Here is a 25,330-nt window from a genome sequence, read left to right as displayed (position 1 = left end):
ATATACATATAATCTTACACATTACATGATTAATCATGTAAATCATGAAATGATCAGCTCCACAACACTGTTCCTATTACCTCCGTGAAGTTGTATGTATTCTCAGGTACCCATGACAGACCAAATGACTGTCTCTGCAGTGCAAATTTCCTTAGATATAGCTAGTGTGGTTCAGTGACATTTGGCTAAGTGAAAAGTTTTTGAAAAATATTTTCTAGTCATTTGGCTAGGTGCCTGCTTGTCTGATGCCCTTTACCACTATCAGGTGATTCATAGCTTCTAACCTCTGAGAATCAATTCAGCAGAAATTGCCATTGCTTTTCTATATGAAAGAGAGAGGATTGCAACTGATTTCTCTGGAAAATGCAAACCCAATTTACACAATTTCAAAAAGTAGTGGCACTATCTACCCTTAAAAGGATATAGTTATTTTACATCTAAACTTACCCTAAGGCAAACAACTCCCTCCCCCAAATAAATGGCTGTCTTGCATATGCAGATCAATAGCAGCTCCAATGCTTCCAGCTCAAACCAGCCAAGGTCTTTAGACAGAACTGTGGCTTTGCAGAATAAAAATCAAGCAGAAAGCTAGAAAGCCATTCTGAAGTTTGAGGAGTGTCTGGATTGAACCCTCCAGGAAATCCACGGCTCAGCAAGACTCAGAAGACTGCGAGGTCTTCCCTGTGTCCTCTGGGATGGAAGGGAGTGGGGCAAGGGCTGCAGAAACTGCATGCCATCCTTCATGTTAGTCATTTTCCTGCGAGCTTACAGAGCTCCTCTTATTGCCTGACTACACACACATTCATCCTATGACCACAATGTTTTCTGTCCGCAGCTTGCGAACAGATAGGAAAGGGATACCAGCTCTTTGGTCGTGTGTTGTGAGCATATTTTCAGTTGCACGATGGGAGAAGGCTGGGGAATTTAAACCCTGCTGTACTCCCATACCAGGTAAATAGTTCCTCATTGCTGCTTTAAATTACAGACTTCAAGCTTCTTGGAAGAGTTGTGGTCCTGCTTCCAGCAGGACCAGGGAAGTGATCGTCCCCCTGTACTCAGCACTGGTGAGGCCGCACCTCAAGTACTGTGTTCAGTTTTGGGCCCCTCACTACAAGAAGGACATTGAGGTGCTGGAGTGTGTCCAAAGAAGGGGAACGAAGTTGGCGGTCTAGAGCACAAGTCTTATGAGGAGTGGTTGAGGGAGCTGGGGTTGTTTAGTTTGGAGGAGGCTGAGGGGTGACCTTATTGCTCTCTACAACTACCTGAAAGGAGGTTGTAGCGAGGTCGGCGTCGGTCTCTTCTCCCAAGTAACAAGCAATAGGACGAGAGGAAACGGCCTCAAGCTGCACCAGGGGAAGTTTAGGTTGGATATTAGGAAAAACTTCTTCACCAAAAGGGTAGTCAGGCATTGGAACAGGCTGTCCAGGGAAGTGGTTGAGTCTCCATCCCTGGAGGTATTTAAAAGAGGGGTAGACGTGGTGCTCGAGGACATGGTTTAGTGGTGGACTTGGCAGTGCTAGGTTAACGGTTGGACTCGATGATCTTAAGGGTCTTTTCCAACCTTAACGATTCTATGATTCTATGAATATGCGAAAGCTGCAATGCGGTTATTTCTTAGTTTCCCATCTATTTTTGTATTTCACTTTTTAAATTATCTTGTTACATAAAATGAGCTTATCCCCACCCACTATTTGGCATCCTTAATTTCATATCTGTTTTTTTTCCCCCCACTTATTACTTAATCTTCTCTCAAGATATTTTTGCCATTTTTGTAACTTTGGGCTATTTTATTTTGAGGACCTTCAAATACATCATTAATCTTGTGAATGATTTCAGTTATCTCTAAAGCTTTCCTATATTCTTCATTTTACTCAGCTTAAATATTTTGGCTGATTTCAAAGAGTTAACAACTAACAGCTCGTACTGCTGTACAAAGTATTCTTTCCCATACATGTGCATCAGTTTTCTCCATGCTTCCACAAAACTAATAATACATGTCTAAAAATATACCGATTTGAGATTAATGCGATCGATCCATTTACGTAACCCAATCAATCTGTTTATGTTTAAATATGTGTGTATGTTGTTATGGCATTCGGGTACCTCCTCTACTAAAATCTAGCACTAAATTAATGATACCCACAGAGAATTGTCAGGCCCCAATTACTTGTGTGCTGCTGCTGTTGCTAAACTGAGTAAACAGCCCGTCTGTGTTGCAGTACAGACAGTGGAGATGATGTATTGTAATCCAGATCCCAGTCCTGTGCATTAGCATAGCAGCTGAGTGTATCAAGCATTTATACTTTGCTAACTTAAAAGAATCGGCTTCATTCCCATGTAATACACAACTAATAATTACATTGAAAACCCTCCAATTAAAGGCCTATCTGAAAGCTTTCCAGACCTGCAGAATCCCAAACAAGGAATGGTCGATGTCAAGTAAAAATTAAATTAAAAAGAATGTGATAAAAACCTTAATTAAAAGTGTGTGAGAACAAATACACCTCACTTTATGTCCTGAAGCCCATTAAATTTCAATATGACAAAGTGCCACTGGGCGTGAATGTCAGAGATCCAGTGCTGCTAGAGATTCAGTGCTGCTTCCCCAAAGCCCCTTTCTGGCCTGTAAACTTCCCCATCTGCATGACTGTCTCTGCAGCTGGCAGGAAAAGTGGCATCTCAGAAAACTTATCTCCGAAACACCCAAGACGGCAGCTAGCCTCTGGGAGGTGGCAGCGAACAGATGCAGGTTATCAAGCGTTCCCAGCTTCTGACACACAGAATGTGTCACCAGTACCATTTGCATCAGCTGTCACCTTCTGGGCAGCTGGCAAAGATAAACAGCAATCATAGTACTGGCCTTCAGTCTTCTCTGCATTGAGATTCAATGTGCACGAGCAACCAACCGTAGCCAGCTAACCACCAAAATGGGCCCTGGTTCTGCTCTGGATCGAAAGGAGAGCAGCCTTAAATCTAACCAGCAACAACCAAGGCAACTCCAAACTGTCTTGAGAAGAGTGGACACTACACTCTCTCCTCCCAAAAGAGAAACAGAATAAATCCCTGCAAAATTTTCTACAAATTTCCCCCTACTGATAAGCTTCTTTTCTTATCTCAGCCTTATCTTAGATGGGACGTGCTTTTTCAGACCTATATTTTGGCTACTGAGGAAGAAGACAGGAGGATCACAGAACCTATTTCCAAAATATATGCTGCGAAAACCTCAAGCTATGACAGTCACAAAGTGAAAAAAAGAAAAGCAAAAAAAAAAAGCAAAAAAAGCAATCAAAGAAAGAAAAGAGCAGATCGGTTTTATTCAGTTATTGCTCAAAATTAATAGACTAACACAACTGAAAATCACTGCCATTTCCATACATTGGTATTTTTTGCAAACCTAGGGGGTATCTTGATAATTTTTTTGATAACAAAATGTTGAATAATACAGTTCCCTATTATAAAATCTACCAGAGATGGAATCTCCAAACCAGTGGCAAAACCCTCCAAGAAGAAACCCCAAAATCATTATAGCACTGTATAATTACTTTATGATTTTATCAGTGTGTGTGTCAGCAGGAGCAAGAAAGAGACTGCTCTTCACAGAGAGAATTCTATCACAACAAGGCTTACAAAGATATTAATGTAAAAGCTTCTCATTGTCTGAAAATCCTTTGCCATGGCAACTTAAAATCAGCTGCTTCCAAGTGATTTTAAAGCTTAACCATCCCTCCTAACCCTTGAGCTTCAGACCTGGTATTTCAACCACAACTATTAAATCTTCCAAACAGGTGTATACATTATCTCTACAAAGACCTGCATGATGAGCAGGTCCATTTACCCTACAGAGACAAGTAATCATTTTGGGTCTCATGCGTGGCAGAAATTATTGTATCAGGAATCCTGTATTCCAATCACTCAAACTCTTGCACATGCACTCCCAAAATGGCTGGGGCGCTGAGATGTTTTTTGCATTACAATGAGGCTGCTTTTCACCAAACTGTATTTTTGTGCTGCTATGCACTTGCTGACAGCATTGATCCTCTTATCATCTTCACGAATATCTGATAAGAATTATCTGATTCAATAGCAACTTGAGACAGCTTCAGCTACAGATGTACCAAAATTTGCTTTGAAATCTACAGACGCTCCTCCATTCAGCCAGTGAGACTGAGTATGTAGATAAGTTGAAAAAAAATCTGTTACAAATTTGAACTGGAGAATTGTGTACCTCAATTTCTGTGACTATAAAACACTGCAGAGTACATTTTCAGCTGTGAGTTTTTGAACTGCATTGGGCTAATGGTTCTCAGGCTTGTGTACCACAAGCAGTGACTGTAAACAAGTTAACCCCCCTGAGAAAATACCCAACTCTATGCATTTCATAAGGAGTGCTTACCATTTCTTGTTCATCCACTACATTCCTGATTCATGCTCAGGTGATAGCAAGGAAGAACAACATTTAAAATTCTATATGGCTTTTGGGGTAACATTTTTAAGGACATGAGCATGATCAAACTGTCTGGAGATCTTAATTAAGTACAGTCATGATACAAATAATATACAACAGTCTCAGGGAAGAAAGGGATCTGAGCACAGATGGAAGGAGGAGGGAAAAATCAGGAAATTCAAGACTTACTGTTGTTATTACTGCCAAGTAGCACTCAAGAGGCCCCTTTCAGCTGGACATCGGCTCTATACAATAAGAGGCAGTCCTGTCCCACACTGGAGATGATATGAGTGCAAACAAAGGCACATAGAAACGGTCTCAAAGGTCAAACTTAGCCAAATACCTTTACATATGGTCAAGAAACAAGTTACTAGCAAATCTGGGAAGAGTTAACCTTAAGGCTCCAAGTAGCACTTAGGTGCATACAGAACAACATTGGCACATCTTGGGTACTGAAAAGACTAAATGTAAAAAGACCTTAGACATGCACGTTAGAGGACATAGCTGTCAGTGTTTTCTGGAAAAATATTTTTTTCTACGTGTCCAACACACACCACTGCACCTCCCACAGAACACGTTCATTTGGTCATCCAACATGTGGAGATGCCCTCACTCTCCTAAACATTTAGGGATATGGAAAATTGCACACTTCAGATCCCTCTGGGATGCACCTTGGCTGGCATGCTCAGCTCATGCTTAGCACAGAGATGCACTGAGAGGTTGTGACCGAACTCTGTACAAAGTACCACCTTTGCATACTTGGTAAAAAAATGTAGCTGTCCCTGGAAACAGAGAAGGTGGTTCTGAGGACTAGGTTTTCATGAGCAGAACATACACCAAGGAAGCAGGTCCTGTTCCTACTCAACATGAGGGAATTTAATCCTCTGCCTCCTCTAAGCATTTCCTATCCACCAGAGTATTGGCTGCTGGTTAGGAAATTAAACCCTTTTCTCGAATCTGGACACAAGTAAATGAGAAGGAAAGGCTCCTGGGACAAGAAGGATATCTGGCAGGAAATGTCTTGACTTTGCAAACCACTGGTTAGGACACTTAGGTGGATGAGGACAGATGAAGGTCTCTAGTTCATGAGATTTTACTTTGCTGGGATCATACAAGCATTTTATGTTAGGAAGTTATGAGTTAAAGCCCACCCACAAAGCATACACTGAAGTGGGAACCAGAAAGTACGATCTCTCCGAAAGTTCAGAGCAGAAGCTACTACTAAATTAGTCATGTTCCCATGCCACCCATATCTCCACTGCCTCATGCAACTGCATTTGCAGAGCCATTTGGAATATTAATGTTTAGAGACTCCCTGAGAAACGCTAGAGGTATTTCTCAGACAAATACAGCTGAAGTTTTCTCTTTTAGTTTTGCTTTGATGCCTTAGAAAGTCAACAGTACTTACTAGTTTAAGCTCTCCTTTAAATATTTTTTATCACCTAGCACTGTACGGTTCATTGACATCCAGGAACCAGCTTTTGGCCAAAAGAGCTCAAGGGAATAAGCAATATGCATGTTTTTCTTCTGGTGCTCCTTTCCACATTTGGCTATCCAAGTCACCCGATAGATGATTAAATTCAGATGCACTCTGTCATTTCCCTATTGATTGCACATCTAAGAGACTCAGGTAAGCATTAGCTTAAGCCCTAAAATATCTATGGAGCCTCGAGTATTAGAAAGTATCTCTGAATTTAAGTCCTCTAATTCATTGAAAAAAACATTAACAGCTTCTCTGTGCTGTCAGAGCTGTGTAAAAGACTTTTGATATAACTAAGACACCAACCTTCTGCTTTTCATTTATCAAGGCTTGGCCCTGAACTGCTGATTCAATGAAAATTTGGTCACTGTGACTGACTGAATCAGGAAAAGTTGGTAGAAGTACATCTTACAATGTATTTAAAAGCCTAAGTATGGATGGGATTTTCAAAAGCTAAGCACCTTTCAGAGAACTACTGAAAATCCCGTCTGACTTCTAATTCTGTATCTCAAGACACAGAAATGACTCTAAAAATGTGCCCAAATTTCTATACTTCTGTTTTTAAAAATAACTGTAAAATTCACTATTTTGCTTAGTAATTTTCTTCCACAGTTACGTGTAAAGTTGTTTGTATACGGTTATTCATTTTGTCTATTAAAAATCATATGCTTCATAAGAACAGCTGAATGCCACTTTTTTGCATATGTGAGTGGACAAATAAAGACGTACCAATGGTCTACTCACGCTTGGAAAAGAAAGAAATCCAAACCTCCTGTCATCCACTGGAGTTCAAATTTATCAATGGTCCTTATTTGAAATAAAAACGTCAGCAGAAGTCCCTGATCATTCTAGTAAGATTTGTCTTGCCTTTAATTTTTTAGTATGTTATCTATTGAGCTTCATGCCCATAACAGAGTAGAACTGAAGGTCTGACGTCAGCGTATGCTGTCAAGTCTGTTGCTGTAAAGTTTGAAAATATGCATTTGAACCAACTTTAATGCTTCAGCTTACCAGGACTTTGGAGAGGAAAAGGCAAGCTTTATGTGGATTTAGTACGGCTATTGAAAATCTCGTGCTGTTCTACAGTGGTTTGTGTTTTATGACCACTGTCAAAACTGTGATGTGACTGTGGTAGCTTGTCCAGTCTTCAGTGATGCATAGATGGCAACTCTGTGTCTTTTATGAACCCCAAATTTTTGCCTTCCTGGCAGCTTGCATGCAATTTCTTTCAAATACGTTTCACTGTAACTATTTAGGGTTTTTTCCATCTTGCCAAGTATCTTTATTTATCATGCTAACCTGATTAAGTCATTAAGTGATTTACTGTTGCTTATATGCCTTCTTTCTTTCATTCTGATTAGTTTGCGAGACACTCTCTAATCGCTGTGCTTTCTCTCTTTAATATGGCTTGCAGATCATTTTGGAATATGTGCTATTCAGACTATTTTATTATGCCCATAAAAAATTCACACAGAAATTGTTGACAAGAAATAAAACCCACAGACAATGATAGGCAATGTTCCTTGTTTCCTAGAGGCAAAAAGGTGGCATTCATTTATGTACAAGCAAAACAAACATCCAGTGAACACAGAGTACTCCTGCAATAGCCGAAGCCTTTACTGATTCTGTGGCCATGTAGATGTTTAAACAAAACAGCATTAAAAAAAAAAAATCCAAAATCTGAGTTCTATCACCCTTTATATGATAAAATAGAAACTTCACCTGATGGAAATCAGTGGGACAATCTGAAAATATGTCGTATTGGTATGTTGTGGAATGACAGAATCTAACTCTGTGTGTTACAGCCAGTTTTCACTTCTTAAGATATGTATGCAATTTGGGAGACAAGAAGGAAAATAAACATTCAGTGTACGTGGAAAGATAAAACTGGCAGATGGAGAAGATGGCTTTTATACTTCTGAGAATAAATAAAAATTAACAGAGAAAAACAAAGGTAAAAATATAAAAATGAGCATGTACGTTTTGCATTTGACCAGAACGTTATCTTTCAATGAAACAACACTGGAATTAATACAAAACACTATTGTACCATATGGATGCTTGGATCTCTGCCAGAAAAATTGCACCATCTGTCCTTTTACCAAAAAATGGACTGAAATGCTATGTGTGACAGGAAGGCTACCATTCTTTTCAATATACCAGACATGATCCTGACTAGAAAAATACACTTCTCAGTCCAGTAAGATTAGCAATGGTCCCGAGACAGTGCTTGTAACCAAGTCTGACCCAAAGATACTGAAGGACTGTTTAATTACTGTGTCATACTTTGGCAACCCAGGCCAGTGACATAAAATTTGATCACCATTAATGAGGAATTGTCATTAGCCATATCAAGAAGCAGCTTACAGCTTTTCTATATTCTCTTTGGTTACAATATAACATCATTAACAAAATTTTAGAGAAGTCTGAACTCCTCCACCTTTCTCATCAAGCTGAGTACAATAACTTTCTTTTGTCTATAGATGGCAGCACTATCAATTTACTTCACCCTGTTATCAAACATAGGAAATAAACAGCCATAAACAGCAGACAGAACACACACTTATACAATGCATCTCATTTACTATGCCTGATTGCTATAATATAAGTCAAACAAACAAAAAAGCCCCCGTTCCCCTAGGGTTCTTCACATTTGAAGCAGATTTCATGGAAATTTAACTCAATTTCAGGAATATAATTGAACTAACAATCTGTTCTCTCAGACAGGATGTCCCCTGCTTGATATTATGCAGGGCTGGACAGATGCCAAAGCAGATTTGAATGTACCTCAAAGTGCTGGTGAAAAATGACTGGGCTTTTCTAAAAGCAAGATGCGAGTGCTGGATAGGTCAGGCAGGAGCACTGTGACTGATGCTAGTCTTCCCTTCCACTTAACCTATCAGGATTCGAATACGCTGGAATTGTAAACAAAGAGAAAATACAGCAAACAGCATGTAAACAAGAAAAGCCAAAGTGCTTATCCTGCTAATGCTCTGCAGAAAGCAAACCTGTATGCAAATGCACAGCAATGGAACGTGTGGGGACTGTGCTCTTTGCTGAAGTACGATGCCAGCAGCCAACAGAGCCAAAATTTGTTTTCTAAAATCAGGGTATGGCTTAGGGTATTCAGATTCAGGGTCTCCTATGCATGGAAAGCAATTAAAACTAGAGAGGAAGTAATGGAATGATTTGGAGCAGCTATATAGATTAAAAAAAAAAAAAAAGTATTTATATGCTTTATCCAGATATCAGAAAGAAAGAAAAAAACCCCACCACACCGCAAGAAAATGAGGATAGATTTAAATATGAATCATCAAAGCATGTTTGTCACTGGATTTGCAATAAAACAAAGTACATTTTCTTTTTTTGTTTGGGTTCCCAAGGAAACACAGTGTAGGTAATGATTCTGTTGTCTTTGTATGCAAGTACCAGCCTGGTGTCTGACTGCCCCCTTTCCATACCTTTTTAGTATATTGGCCAGTGTCAATCAAACTTGACAGGATCACAGGCCTCTCAAGGATATTAAATTCCTACAAGCTTTGTGAAAGTTGGCAGCCAGGTGGAACAGAAAGAGCCTACTAAGTATCCCTATATGAGGTGAAAGCTGCAACATGGTCTCTCTTCTTATTACACACCAGAAAATACATATGTGAAAGAGATATTATGGATGTTCAAACTGTGGAAAAAAGGTTCAGTTGAAGCATGTATTTTATTAGACATCAGAATACCCAGCCACAATCTGAAATTTAAAGGAACTCATGCCTTATAATTCCAGTGCTCACAGAATTATATTTTAAATTACTAGAGAACTACTGTTGGCCTTGGGCTTTTGCCAACTCTTAATGCAATAGAACATTTCATCAGTGCAAAACCTACCTCAAGGTTGAAAAGCTATCAAGTTCATATCCCCTGCTACCTCATGGAATCTGAAGCTGAGGACCATAATACCTAGACACTACAGCAACTGGTATTTTATAATATTGTAGACATATTAGTTACACAAAGGAAAGTGTGCACGTGTACATGGAAGATGTGCCTGTCTGAATAATTTCATTTATAAAACATAAATGATTGTCTCTGCTTTGGAGTGGATTCTCTTATACTACTCCATTTTGTTGTGAGAAGAATTCAAATCCTGATCAAAAAGGTGTAATCCATGCCCAGATTAAACAAAAGCAACACCTATTCATACTTGAGTCTATTTCTTGACTAATTCAGGTCAAAGAACTCAATCAATTTAGGAAATCACTCACTTGCTTTCCCGTAGGGACTACCAGACACACAGACTGAGCAGAGCAGATGGAAAGATGGAAAGATTGTTCTTGTCAAGTGCTCGTTTCCCGACCAGAAGCCAGAGAATAACTTCCTGGAGTAGATGTTCCTCAGCAATGGGGCACTATCGATAGTCTCTGGGAACAGCGGAGCCAGTCCCCAACTTCCACCATCCAGGAAGGAGTTTGGTCCGATACCCTTTAAGCTTGCTTAGCCCCAGTGAAAGTGACTTTGAATGACAAAAGCAGAAACCTCTCCCAGAAACACCTTTGCTCCCACAGCTTTCCAGATCCCAAATACCTTACTTGTAAAGTAACATGCACTTCTTTTTAATTAAACATTCCCCCCTCTATTTTTTAGCCATGAGGGAGCAGCCTGAATTAACTTAGCTCCCAACCAGCTGAAACAATTTGCAGTGCAAGACTTGCTGATGCTGTCACATCCTTACATAAGCATTTCTTCACATCCCACATAGCCAGGGCTTCTGAACTTAAAAAACCCGTTATGTTGCACGCTCTCATAATCACTACTCTTAGCATCCCTCAAATGTTGACAAGCATGTGACAGTTTGCTGATGGCAAGCAACCAATATAGCCCAGTACTCCAACCCAGCTTCCCCGATCTTACTGCAGGAACGCATTCCCTCACAACAACGTTGTAATGAGACTGGCCCTGGAGCCAGCTGTACTGCAAAGATTTCTGGAGAGGCTCAAATGGAATTTAAGATGCTTTCTCACTAGGGCTCAATCAGGACATTATCATATTCTCTTCACTGGAAAGGTGGATTTAACCTGCAGACCTGTATATGTAAAGTGTTCTGTGATATCACTGGGAATCTGAAGATAAAGAAGTCCCATGAATTGGGCTTAATAGCTGAGATTAAACAGAACCCCTTACTTCTCTAACCTGAAGAAACTCCTACAGAGATGCTGCTGAGCTGCAGGGATTACATTTGGATCCTGAAATCCACGTGTGTCACTACTTACAGGACAGGAATTAAAATTTGATTCTGCCTACTACGAGATCATGCACAGTTTTATAATGTATATCTGTATCTTTATTTGTTTTTTGACAAACTCAAATCTGACAGAGATTATGTTGTGACAAAGCTCACAATACACAGCTTGCAAATCCTCCTTTCTGCCTTCACAAAAAAGTAGAAAACAGCTGAGCTCTGCAGTGGGTGGGATTCTTTATGACAGATGTCGTTTTCGGCATGTTTTGCAAGAAACCCTCTAAATGTTACCCACTGCACATCGGTCAATTGTGTTACACAACATTTGAATTTTGCAGTCAAATAAAGATGTTTATGTCCGTTGGCATGCATACTGGACAGATGCTATGTGATCTGTGCTTTATTTGTGTCTTTCCTTAATGAGAGTTATACCTTTTACTATTCAATAATTATTACATTAATATGTAATGTGTTGGGATGCCACAAGAAATCCCTGCACATAAAATATTTTGATTTAAAGAGAGTAAAAAACGTTGCTATTTGTAAACCTGAAGGCAGCTCAGCAGAAACGAAAGGAATTCATGCAGGCAATGAGCAATAGCATATTCATCAACAAGACAGAAAAAAGATAGCTTAATAAACAAAAGAGGGAGAAAATCTTAATCTCCTCCTATGGACTAAAGTTATTGCACTAACCACCATAAAATATCAGGAGATGTTCCCTCCATATTACCAGTTTTGCTCTTGCTTTATATTGATCCAACATTTGAGAGAAACACATCTGGCACCATCTTATCAACAAGACTGGTATAATGGAGGAAAATCCCACAGTTTTTAGTTTAAAACCAATCATACTGTTAAGGGAGAAAAAAAAAAAAAAAAAGACCAGATTCCTCTCTTATCTTTAGCTGTGTAAAACAATTGCCTAGCACCTTAGCTGTCCTAAATAAACTAAATATCTACATAAAGGTGTTGCTTGCTTCACTCATACCCAGCCTTGTCTTCCCCTTCAATACATCTGACAGTTTCACAAAGTGACACATACACTTTACAGTAATATGTCTGAAGAGCTCAGTTATTCAGTTTATTACAAAGAACATGTAAAGACGCCTTAATGATGATACAGAAGACCCTCATGAAGACAGGACACTCACTGTGTTGACTTTCACTGGTTATGAACAAAAGCACAAAAAATGGTAGCTAGAAACTAAACACAGATATATTCTCACCTCCACCACACACAAACTTCTTTACAGGGGAAATGTGGCATTTCTGGGCTTCACTTTTCCACCTTGTTGGCAGGTAATTCGCAGTTAATCAAACCCCCTTGACTGACTCAGCTAGAACAAGGTAGCTCTAAGGCAGCGTGGCGTGTGCTGGAAGGAAGAAACAAAGCCCAAATGCTGGCTTTTCTACCTCATCAATAGCATCATGGAAGTTAAGCGAGGGATAAAATATTTGGAAAGAGAATCCCACTGAGATTCATATCACTCTCCTGGGACACACAAAAGACACAACGAGAATAACTGAATGTTGGCATCTCAATCTCAATCAGCAATAAGATTATATTTCTCTCCTCGTACCTCAAGCAGGGTAATGGGACCTTTTGAGGAACTGCATCAACAGAAAAAAGGGCAGGACTCGACTTCCACCTTCAGTTAGAAAGGTTTTGGAAAATAAATTTTGAAACTGGCAATAGGAAAACTTCTTTTCCATTTTTGTTGAATGATAAGCATCTCGTAGCTGCCAGCAGAGAGCTTCACTTGCCAAATGTGTGAACGGATTTGAACAACTATCACACATAAAGCATATACGTAAAGTAACGATACCGACAAAGAACCAGAGACACCTGTTGTCCTGCCTCTCTCCTTACACTGAAGTATACGCTTTCTCTGTTGTCACAGACGTATTTTCAGCACAGTGTACTGGAGGAGATGCGCAGTTCCCTTCTCAGCAGACAACCCCTACTCCCTTCAGGGATAATTCAGGGTTAGGATCAAGGGTCTAATTTGTGAAATGTTTCTTTCCATTGTGATGTGCACACAAAGGAGTTACATGTTGGAAACTGAGTCAGGAGGCATATAAAAAGTAACTACATAAAGATCCAGCAGAAACTAATGATCTTTCTTGCCCACGTGGGATTAAACAAACAAATAAGGCACGTGGGATTTAAAGTAATGTATAAACTTGAATTTAAAGTTGTTTTTATTTCTTCAGAAAGTCCTACAAACTTCATCAAACCTCAACTGCATTAACAGCGCTAATAAAATGCTCATCATGCTGTCTTAAAAACCTGTATGACTTTACAAAGTCCTGAGAAGGAAATACCCTCAGTTGTACTTTCCTCACTTTCTATGAACATTTAAGCACTGATCTAAACTGTATTTATAGAGATGAAAACAGACATTTTCTTTTTCAGTTCATATTTTAATTTTTTTCTTCAAACCCATTAAAAGAAAAGACATAGGCTGCAATTTTCAGAGAGTAAAAATAAATTAAACTTACTTGTAAGGGAACTGACTAATTTCCCTAAGGACTCCAGAATCTATCTACAGTATTTCTACATCCATTTTACAGCCACTCACATTGCTATGAAATTCTTGCAGAGCTTGATAGAGCTTGAAAACCTAAAGTATTAACCATCTCATTTTCATATAACTAATTAACACACACATCTTCACACTTGCTTTGGGACTGCATAACCAAATAAAAACATACTATAATTTAATCAGGAAGAAGCATACAAACACACACAAAATGCAGTATTTAGATGTGGCTATTCAAATAAAAGAATAAGAAGTCTTCCTGCTCTCTGTTTTGGGGAAGGAAGGCTGGGGGGAAATCAACAGCAATGCCAGAAAATTGTGACTACTGGCTGGCAGAGTCCACACAGCCGGGTGCTGGCCTCCTGTACCGTTGGGCAGCGTGTATGATTAAGGAGATGTACACATACAATAAGCTTTCTTTCCTTGCTCAAATCAAGAAGCTGTTCAAACACCTCCTGAGCCCAGGCGCTTTTTCAGCACAGTGTTTGTCCTAAGGTTTCTCAGAGCAATGCCTACAGGTTTTGTACAACTTCACTGGTAATCAGCAGGCACAATCTATTTTTCCTCATTTTAAGCATAGGAGGAAAAAAAAAGAGCAGAACAATTTGACTCTGCTTCTTTGTAGGAATTGCCACATTTCACGGTTCATCTAATACAATATATTATTGTGTGCAATAGCTTGTAGCATATGATTCAGTGGAAACTGTGTACTCACTCCAAAATGGACAATTACCTAACAGCTTCCTTGTAAGACTCTCCAAAATGCCCTGGAATATGAGAGTTTATGTATCCTTTAACACGGCTTCTATGATGAATACACTGCAATTTGGAATATATTTTGATTTTGGAATTACGTTCTTTGGCTTTTAACTTGAGGAAGAAGGTGGTTTGATGTTGAAGGCTTGAGTTGGGATTATAAGAAACAACTCCCGAAGACCTTATTTACCCCTTGAAAGAGGACCATTTTAGACAAATGCTCCTCCCTACTGCCCAGTCTTAAGGAAGATGTCACCAACAGGAATGTTCTTCCAGGCAGGACAGAAAGATCGACATGCAGAGGTCAATTGCATGAGGTTCAACAAGGCCAAGTGCCAGGTCCTGCACTTGGGTCACAACAACCCCATTGAACGCTACAGGCTTGGGGAGGAGTGGCTGGAGAGCTGCCTGGCAGAAAAGGACCTGGGGGTGCAGCTCAACAGCCAGCTGAATATCAGCCAGCAATGTGCTCAGGTGGCCAAGAAGGCCCATGGCATCCTGGCTTGCATCAGGAATAGTGTGGCCAGCAGGACTAGGAAGTGATCGTCCCCCTGTACTCGGCACTGGTGAGGCCGCACCTCGAGTACTGTGTTCAGTTTTGGGCCCCTCACTACAAGAAGGACATCGAGGCGCTGGAGTGCGTCCAAAGAAGGGCAACGAAGCTGGTGAAGGGTCTAGAGCACAAGTCTTATGAGGAGTGACTGAGGGAGCTGGGGTTGTTTAGTCTGGAGAAGAGGAGGCTCAGTGGACGCCTTATCGCTCTCTACAACTACCTGAAAGAACGTTGTAGTGAGGTGGGGGGGTCAGTCTCTTCTCCCAAGTAACAAGTGATAGGATGAAAGGAAATGGCCTCAAGTTGTTCCAGGGGAGGTTCAGATTGGATATTAGGAAAAATTTCTTAACCGAAAGGGTAGTCAGGCATTGGAACAGGCTGCCCAGGGAAGTGGTTGAGTCTCCATCCCTGGAGGTATTTAAAAGACGTGCAGATGTGGTGCTTAGGGACATGGTTTAGTAGTGGACTTGGCAGTGCTAGGTTAATGGTTGGACTTGATGATCTTAAAGGTCTTTTCCAACCTAAACAATTCTATGATTCTGCAATGGAGATCTGGTGATCAATCCCATCACCACTGTAGGAACTCACAGTGAATTTACTGTTATGCTCTGAGACCGCTTTGCAAGCATTGGAGAGATGTATTACTGCAGCCACCTACTGTTGGAAGTTCTGCCAGTGTATTACAGTAGAGATACTGAGATATTAGACGTTGTAGAAATCCTCACAGTAAGTAGAGATCTTAAAATATTTGTTGGTACTGATCTCCGTTGGATTCTTTAGGATTAGGCTAGCTGCAAATGCAGCTGTTGCAGTGGTGGTGTTTGCTGTTTATTTTTACTTTTGTCTTTTAATAAGGCTGTTTTCTTTTCCCTTAATATTCACTGAGTTATGCTTACAATATGGCTTATAGCAAGGCCATGGCACTAAGGGTATATTTCTCTCCCCATAATATTGCATTTGTGTTAGCTAGCTTTTAAAGTTTCTTATGTTTTAATGAAGTTATTAAAGTGAATGCTCTGACTGCATAATTCATGAGCATCCACTCTGTCTTCAAAGAGCTGGTCTCTAAACAATTTTTAATTTTTCAATTCTTTTCTAAGACATCCAACCAAGCCTTTTGAATTTGAATGCAATATTTAAAATAAATGTCTAATTGTAGAAAACTAGCTTTATTTCTGCTATAGTACCATTTGGTCCCCAGAGATGGTTCTGATTTACAGTATTTGCTTGGCAGATACAGAGAGGTGCTGTGTATTTTATATTTATAACTCATAAATATTGAGATTAGCTTTCACACATAATGGCCTGGATTATGGGCTGCTTTCTCTTCACGGTTGTATCTGCAGCTTTCTGCAGAAGGAAGAGCATGTGGATCCAAACACAATCCTCTTCTCCTTGCAGTTCTTCCTAAGTGTTAATTCAGCATAAATAGGTACAGTTTAGGGTCTGCTATAATATTTGCTACTTGGCAACAGTTCGAAGGCAATACCTGAGCCTGTGCCGGCTAGGGCATCTCCTCCCCGTTGAAACTCGGGGTCTGACCGAGGGGAGTGAGAGGCAGCAGTGCTGAGGAGGTAAGGGGAGGGTACATTGCTTGCTGCTAGGATACATTCCTGGTAATTACATTGACTAAAAGCTAAGCATACTAAAATAATACACAGAGAACAAAACTCCATTAGCTTTCAAAGATTTTTAGAAGGAATAAACCATACTGAAATTAATCCTGAAAAGATGATAAGCTAGTTTAAGGCTTACACTTATTATCAGCTACTAAGAGATGACTTTCTGATATAAAACAGTATTTTGCCAGTAATACGTACAGCCAGTGAAGTTCTTAAAGGCATTTAAGCTGAAGGGCCTGGCTAGCTAAACATCCATAACAGTCCGTTCAGGTGCCAGTCCCAGTCTCTTCTGAAGGTTCAGAGGGAAAATGCTTTTTTCAATGTATTCAGGTAATTTATTTCAATGACTGGCTTGGTCAAAGCAGGGAAAGCTGCTGGAAGTTGAAATGAAAGCTTTTGTTTCATGTTAAGAACAAAAATGAATACAAATGGAGGGTATGACTAAACACATGGAACTATAGAACTGCCTGCATAAATGCATATTAATATTGGGAATCTTCCTATGCAATAAAAGGAAGCACCATATTTATTGCACAGACCACATTTAGCTGCTAGTCAGATGTGCTGAGGGTTAAACAACCATTTTTTCTTTAGAAAATAAGTAAAAAATACAAATACAAAACAAGATTAAAATGAATTTAGATAAAAGTTTTATACTCATTTAAATCCGTATCTGAAATCACTACCACTTTTATTTAAACAAATATCTCATAGGGGAGCTGCCTCTTTCTGCATCAGAAGGGACTGTAAACCTGAATAAACTATCATAATTCATAGACGAGCCTTGTGAAACCAACGATATTGCTGAGCTGCATTGTGCTTTTATCAAGGAATTCGTCAGACCGAGTCTCTATGGCCTGTTTGGAGAGATTAAACTGCAAACTGGTTTTGAAATCTTCCAATTTTGCAAATCTTCTAAATGAAATTAAAAACCAAAAACAACACAGTGACTTGGGAGTCTAAGTTCCCTTGATTTGCTCTAAGACTTAAGCTTCTAAGTCTCGTAGACATTTTGGGTGAAGGATACCTATAAAGCCATGTAACCCAAGTTTACCAAATTCAGACAAATAAAAATAATCTCTTTATAGCTTACATTCCTACATATCACCTGCCAGATGTCAGATTCATTAAAAATGCATTTGAATATAATTTAAATAATTAAAATACCATTTAAAAACATGCATAATTGTTTGCCAGAGGCCCTTGCTCACCAGAAGTAATAATTTCCACTTGTTGTGGCGACTTGATGAGCTCAGGCTGAACAGTTCCAGTGTCTGAGCCAAGGTTTGCTTTAGTCACAGCCTGATGTTGCAATTAAGTTTAAGACCTGGGAATTTATTGCTCAGATGGGTGATGTGGTTTTGTTACAAGGAGTCTAATGAATTTGATGATTAGTCTGTTGTCTTTTATCGTCTGTTTCCGAAGTAATTTGTGCTTGGCTTTTGACTGCTAATAAAATTTATGGAAAAGTTCAAAACACTGGAGATAAAGGCTTTTTTTTTTTTTTTTTTTGCAACTGTAGTAACCATTAAATGAGATATATACCCTGACTAGCAGGATTAAGGTTTGACCAATAGAGTTTCACCCTGTAGAAATGCTAGGAAAGGTAGTACTTTCCATCTACTTTGATTGGTCTCTTGCTTTTGATAGGTACTTTCTTAACTGGGCTCTATATCTGCAAAACATAAAATATACATGTTGAAAATCAAGCATGTTTTTAAGTCCGATTGACCACAATTATGGATGCATTGCAATTTTTAATAAATTACTAAATAGAAGTGCAGAAGACTACTGAGCCACAGTGGCTGGTTCTTTGTATTAGGACTAAAGAGAACATAAATGCTAAAGCTTTCCACATTGCTGAGGTGCAAAGGTATAGCAGATATTTACTAGCAGCAGTAATACTCAAGATGTGGAGAGAAGCAGCCAGAAGGAAACTGCAAGGTCGCCCACCACTGTGCTGCGAATGCTTGGCAGCACTATGTCAGACCTCCTGCAGGGACCAAGGCCTTGCTCCTCCTTTCTGCAAGGCAGATGAACTCCACAGAGAGGGATAAAGGCTGCATGCAAGAGAAAGCAGAGCCCTTTCCAAATGTCTGTCTTCTGCTTTTCCAGCATCTTCTTCAAAACAGGAGAGAATAAGAAGACAACATATTCTAAACTCAAAAACCAGACATTTTTGCCTATTTTTGACAAACTTCTAAGATTTTTTTTTCCCCCATCTGTGTCAGCTACATAATTTTCACCTCTTGCTAATGGCTTTCCCTTGGTGACAGTAAGTGCTGTTGAATATATAGGTAACATTCGGTTTGAGATCACATTTGATTGTTAGTGTTTCCCACCTCCACTGCAATGCAAAACTTTCAGTTTTGCAAAACGAAAAGCCATTTTAGTATTTAGAGAAAATAACAAAACTAGTGGGGAAAGCATTTGCTATTTGAGATAAAATCCTGTCACCTTCATTACTACTTAGCAGTACTGTACTTTGAGAGTAGGTATTATTTAGTGTGAATAATGACAACAGAATCTCAGCTTGATTTCAAAAGTTATTTCTGCATAATTTATTCAAAAGATAAATTCCCTAATGAAAGATACTGGATCCACTTTAAACCAACATTATTTAATCTATAATTACTGCCTCAGGAATACTGTACTAACTGCCATTTATCACTGTCAGCAAGTTTTGAATTCTGCTACCACCATGGTATCCCATTGGGTTTGTTTGTCTCCAAGAGAACATGATGTTTCTAGCTTGGCATGGCCCTAAAAAAGGAGAACAAAACTTGTCATCCCCTAGAAATATATTTAAATGTCCGCTGAAGGACATGCTGAAGCACATAGAGGAGAGTAAGCCCATTCATTTCCTCATAGTTATTTCCAACACAATGCATTATGGTTTCCATCTAAAGTTTGTAGAAGGTCTTCAGGTCATTAGCGTTTCCCCTGCCTCTTTCTTTCTTTTCTTATGAGCTGAGTACCCATTATCCATCACACTTCTCGCAAAGCTTGGAAAAGAATATAGATGCTCTGGCTCTTAGAGCTACACTTCAGTCAAAAACCCCCACACTTCCTCATTATGAGAATCTGATCTTTCATTAGGAAACAATTAGGAAGTAAATGTGCTTAAGAACATTAATTTGCAATTGGTTCAGTATGAGTGTTAGGGAAGCTATTAGTGGTGTGTCCTAATCCAGTGTCCATTTTAGACAAGAAAAAGCTAGACTTGATTGAGGTAATGACTACAACAATATTTTGATGTCTTTTACTTTATTATGTTTGTTGCTGTGCAGTGGAAGACTTTAGAAGCAAGTAAAATTAAAAAAAAGAGATAACTGATTACTGGTAAGAGACTTTGTTTCCCCTCACTTTGTGAAAGTCCCCCTGTTATTGTTCATCAAAAGTGGTAAATAAAACCTTCAGGCTTGCTTTTAGCAGGTTCCTATTTCTCTGTGTATTTTGGATATAACTCTTACCTTGTGCTAAGATTATAAGAAAATAAAAGCAAACCACTTTTCTTGTCACTTGCTAATTCAAAATCGGCAATTACATCATCTGCGTGTTAGTGACAGCTGTAAAAGTTTTCAGTTCTAGAGCTGTACTGGAAATACCCTCATTCTCAATGGTTGGTAGAAACTGTCTCTTTTAAACAGAAGGTATATAAAATAAAATTCTCCTGGAAAGACCTCTCCTTACAAAGCATCTTGTTATTTAATTTGGTCTCAGCTAACTGGCAATTTAGACAGTAATCTGTGTCCAAATTCCAGACACAGCAGGGAACAGAAGCCTACATGGAGCTCCACCGGGTCCCTGGGACACAGCCCTACCACAGAGACACAGCCCTGATGCCACGTGTGCTGACTGCACCCTGCCTTAGAGATGGCATACATCATCTCTCTCATGGTGTGTATAGCCTTACTATGAGTAAAGACTACGAGGACTATTTTTAGGTACTGAGCGTGTTGGAGATATCAACCTCACGGACTACCACAAGTGCAAGACTCTCATTTTGATTGCTGGTGTATATGCAAATGCAGAGCACTGCCAACTCTGCGCATGGGAGCAGTCACACCTGAGCCCGTCAAATGTAGAAACAATTATCCTAGCACCTCAACCAGCAGTCAGCATGGTGACCTGTGATGAGTTCTGTTACATATTATCAGTAACACTGCAGGGAAACGCTCATGTTTTGTGAGATTAAACAAACAATAGGAACTGTAGTCAGATTTTTGCCTCTTGCCTGAATAGTCTGTATTTATCTCCAGGCAACAGAAGAGAAGGAAAGTACAGAGAGCTTGCACTGTCATCTGATTGTTTAACTCTTCAGACCTTGTCTTGGAGTAGAATGCAATGTATAATGAAATTCCTTTTTTTAAGCTAGAATGAGTTCTGATATACTCAGTCATGCCCTAACTTTCAGAAAAACAAACCGCATTTTTCAGATAGCGAACAAGAGCCGTTACCTTCTCAACCAAGAGATCTCCAATAGAAATTGAGTTGATTTTCTGCCTTTCCAAGCCTTCAAAATCTACAAGCAGATTTTCATGCACATACCTGATAGTCCACCGACATCCATCTTCTTGAGGTTCTTTGCCTCCAGAATGACGACAGTCAGTTTGCCAGCAGTAGGCACATAACGGAGGGAGAAGCAGATATCACCCAGTTTTTCTTGCTGTGAAAGCAAACAAGACATGGTGTTATATTTTAATCGTTCTTGTACCTTTTAAAAATACAATTGTGAAAGCCACACAGAAAATTAACAGCATTACATCTCAAACTCCTGTTGTTAAACAAAACATTCAAATGAACAATAAGAGATATCTGCCAAAAGTTTCCCAGCTTAAATTCTTGAGAACCTCAAGTCCATTGCAGCAACTGGAGTTCACAGCAACTATCCTGTATGGAGCCAATGACAAGATATGTGCTGGCTGCAAAGTAAGTTACACTGCTCAGCATTTCACCCCTGAAAATCAGGGTCCCACAAATACTGTTTGCCCTTTAAACCAAGTCATGACTGTTTTTTTTTTTTTCAGGTTGTGTTTCAGTGGAAATCAATTAACACAAACAGATACACAACCACTAGACTGCTTTCTGTGAAACCAGTAACATGGATCTTTGTCATCACACTTTGTCACAAAACCAAAAGTATAAAAAACACAAAGCACAGAACATTTAGTATAAAAAAAGACTTGTCTTCCATCTGACATCCATTTCTATCAAGATGTATCTCTTCGGTTCCAGTGTTTTGTTATAAAAAAAAAAGGCAGATATAGGCTGGGAAAGCACATAGTGCATCCCTCCTCACATCTGGAATGATTGGAAAGATTTGGGTTTGCCTTCAGCTTTGCAGCCCATCACCTGGGATCCTGCCAAATGCAACCTTTTGCAATTCATTGCTTAGTACCTTCCTAACAGTCCCGGCAAAGAAGGAAAGGCTGAATTGTGTTCAGAATTACAGGAGCTTTGTTTTAAAAGGAGGAGTAACAGATTTGAACCTGCAGATACGAGAGAGAGAGAGAGAGAGGGAGAGAGAGAGAGGAGGAGAGTACTGCTCAGAAATGATCACTAGGATGATCTGAGCTGCTTCCCTCCTTCCTTTCAGGCACAACCAGGGGTAACAAGGTTGCTTTTGAGACAAGAAGAATCAGGTTACACTGAACAGTCCAATAAAGCATTTCAGACAGCAGTGTTTCTCTTTCAAAGACAGTAGTTCTTATGGCACAGGTCTGTTTCCACAATTTGTTCTGGCAGCAAAGTATAAAGTCCATTTCTATCAAGATTATTATCCATTTTCTATCATTCTATCCATTTTCTATCAAAGTCCATTTCTATCTCTTTGGTTCCAGTGTTTTGTTATAATAAATTGGAAGGCTGGCTGTTGAAAAGTTTTGGGGGGTGTATCCAAACTTTTTGTTAAGACGCTAGGTAATATTTTGCAGGAATTATGCACCTTTTCCCCATACCACAAATGCAAAAAACAACATGGCAATTTACCAGGTTCAAAGAGCTGAGGGGAAAGAGACAAAGTCAGAACCTTACCTAAAAAGCTGGGGAACACTGCCGAGAGCAACTGGCTCACATATTCATGGATGTAGTGGGTATTTCCTAGAGAAAAGACACTCCATGTCCTAAGGACTTTACCATCCATGTAAAAGGAACCAAAACATTCCTTTCCAACTGGGACCTCAAGCTTCCAAGTCATTTAAGAGAAACTGAACTTTATCTACTAAGCCAAATTTCCAGCATCAGTGGCAGTTCTTCTCTCAATAGCTCTTACACATGATCACTTTTTATCCGGGTTTGGATAAGCATCTGCAGTATACCCATCTGAAGGGTGCATGCCAGATACTCAGCTATACGTCAGAGTTTACATCTTCCTTCCTTATCAAAAGCTGCGCGGGCCTGTCTCAGAAGACTTCCGTGGGGACGCGGTATTCTTTGTTGTTCCCGACAAAAGACTGGAGTGGTACATATAAGAACGGCATCGTGTAGTTATTGTTCCTTTTTAATTTTAGAAAACTTAGAAACTGCAATAATAATGCAGCACCTATAAAGTGACAGGCTCTGAATTGATCACTACAAGTTGGGAATGAGACCCAGGGATTGTAATAGATAGTTCCCTGCAAAACATCAGCTCGGTGATCACCAGCGGTCAGAAAAAATACAGAACAAACACTGTTATGTATAATTAGGAAATGCTCAGACAGAACACAACAAAATAGCTCATGATGTTAAATGTGTGTATCACATATAAAAATGCTTTCAGAATGCACGTGTCAGTATCTTGACAACTGGTGCAGTTATGGTATCCTCCCCACCTCAGAAAGGATATGATAGAATTGGGAAAGATTCCAAGAAAAGCAGCAGGAATGATCAAATGTATGACACAGCTTCTGCAGAAGGAACAGCTAAGTAGATCAGCCCTCTTCAGGCTGGAAAGGGCCTGGCTGGGGAGCCCTCTATCTGACCCAGGAGGGTAATAATGATGTTATGACCTTGCTCAAAAGAAGAGATCCTAATATCAGAAAATTTATATTTTTAACTCATATCTAGAATAACCTAAGATGTCTTTCACAGCATGGATGGCACTTCTATGGAACGACTTACTATTTCTCCCTGTCTGCATATACTGTTATAAATCCCAGCATAGATTCAGATCATGCAAATATGGATTTCAGTGGTGCAATCTGCATAGCTCATGCTCACCTGCAACTGAGCCTGCAATGGCACAGTGACAGCAAAACACGCTCCTGTTCCCCTGACACTCGGTTTTGGAAGTCCATATTGGCTAGGCTAATGGTGAAGTTGATCTATCACTTGCAGCTTGTTCAGAATGGAAGAAATCAATGGCTTATTGATTTGTGTTATCATGATCACAGCTCAGCCAGCCGCCCAGTCTTCTCTGCGGTCACTGTTCTATTACATGGTAGACTTGGCTTAAATTAGCCTGGTTGATTCCTGGGGCTCTGAATAAGACCGAAAGCTCGTTTTAGTCCCCCATCTTACAGACCTTTGTACTCATGTGTCACCTGACATTCAAGGGCTCTGCCCTCACCTCTAGATTCACTAGTTGGAGCTTTGGTTGTAGCAGCACGGAAACTTGTATTCTCTTGTATTCCTGAGAAACGTACCTCATTGGCAGACTATCTAAACATCTATTTTGGAAGGTACTTTTAAATAAGTACCATGCTTCTAATCATTCCTTTGATTAGGGTTTGGTGTTTTGTGTGTGTGTTTTTTTTTTTTTAACTTGTGTTGAGACTAGAGTGTGTTTAGTAAGCATAAAACAGTGTTAGGATTGTTGTTTCTGATCCAAGTGCTTCGGCAGAGGCTGGAGGAGGTACTTTGCAAACACAGTTATTGCCACGGAGACCATCACCTCTCACCAGCCTTTCTCCATCTGTAATCATGTTATGCTTCTGTGCAAATACCGCAATTGTCTACACAGAAGAGTAATTTTATGAGAGCATTTAATGCATTTTTAGCCTCTTTTAATGTAATTTTAGGTGCAGAAAGCACGGAGAAGAAGCCAGCATCATGTAAACAGCCAGTTTTCTATAGATCACCAGCAAGCTATGGGGAATGGCAGCAGATGATGGGCTCATTTCAGTGAATAACTTGAACAAAAAGCATAGGTACCTCTTTAAATGCCTACAGAATCATGTTTTGTACTTTGTCGTTGTTATTAAAATCTGTATTAACTGCATTTCTTCAATGTTCCTTCTACTTTTAACATTTTCTCTTTGCACAACTGCCACAAGTTTTCTATTCCTAAGCTGGTTTTTTTTAGTTTGATTTTTTTTTAATTTTAAAAATATTTGTCAGGCAAAATACTGCAAGTGGCAGCACTGCAATGAAGCAACAAAAAGCAATCACTAGAGGTGTGGTTTGCAGGAGATAATTACAAACCCCTGCAGGGCTACAGAACACAGATGAGTGCTTCTGGTTTGGTGATTATATCATGGAGGTGCCTTATTGTTATTATGAATTTCTTTCAGCCCTATGTATAAATAATTTATGTTAGTAAATTACTTTGATCTCTGATGGAAACAGTATGTTAGTGTTAGAAACTTCCAACTGGGAGGTTCATAGACATTAACCTATTCATGTATAATGCCTAAACACCAATCAAAAGACTCTCTCCATCTAAGCAACTTCATAACTTCATTACATTTAAAGAGGATGCAATGGAGCAGAACATAAAT

At 39.5% G+C, this 25,330-nt stretch overlaps 1 protein-coding gene across 3 annotated transcripts in view; it reads right to left on the bottom strand.

Annotated features, from left to right (window-relative positions):
- The window catches only part of SYT1 (synaptotagmin 1), a 360,726-nt gene that overhangs the window by 34,362 nt on the left and 301,034 nt on the right, over positions 1-25,330 (bottom strand). For all 3 annotated transcript variants that reach the window (XM_087766719.1, XM_087766721.1, XM_087766720.1), the window contains one exon: positions 21,180-21,297. In XM_087766719.1, the coding sequence (XP_087622845.1) occupies positions 21,180-21,297 (118 nt within the window). The remainder of the gene's footprint in view (positions 1-21,179; positions 21,298-25,330) is intronic.

This window comes from Nipponia nippon, unplaced genomic scaffold, assembly GCF_047370975.1.
Source record: "Nipponia nippon isolate SJK-2023a ecotype South Korea unplaced genomic scaffold, ASM4737097v1 scaffold_3, whole genome shotgun sequence".
In the NCBI taxonomy this organism is placed as follows: domain Eukaryota; kingdom Metazoa; phylum Chordata; class Aves; order Pelecaniformes; family Threskiornithidae; genus Nipponia; species Nipponia nippon.
Note: the sequence above shows the minus strand (reverse complement) of the source record. Positions and strands in the feature narration are given on the sequence as shown.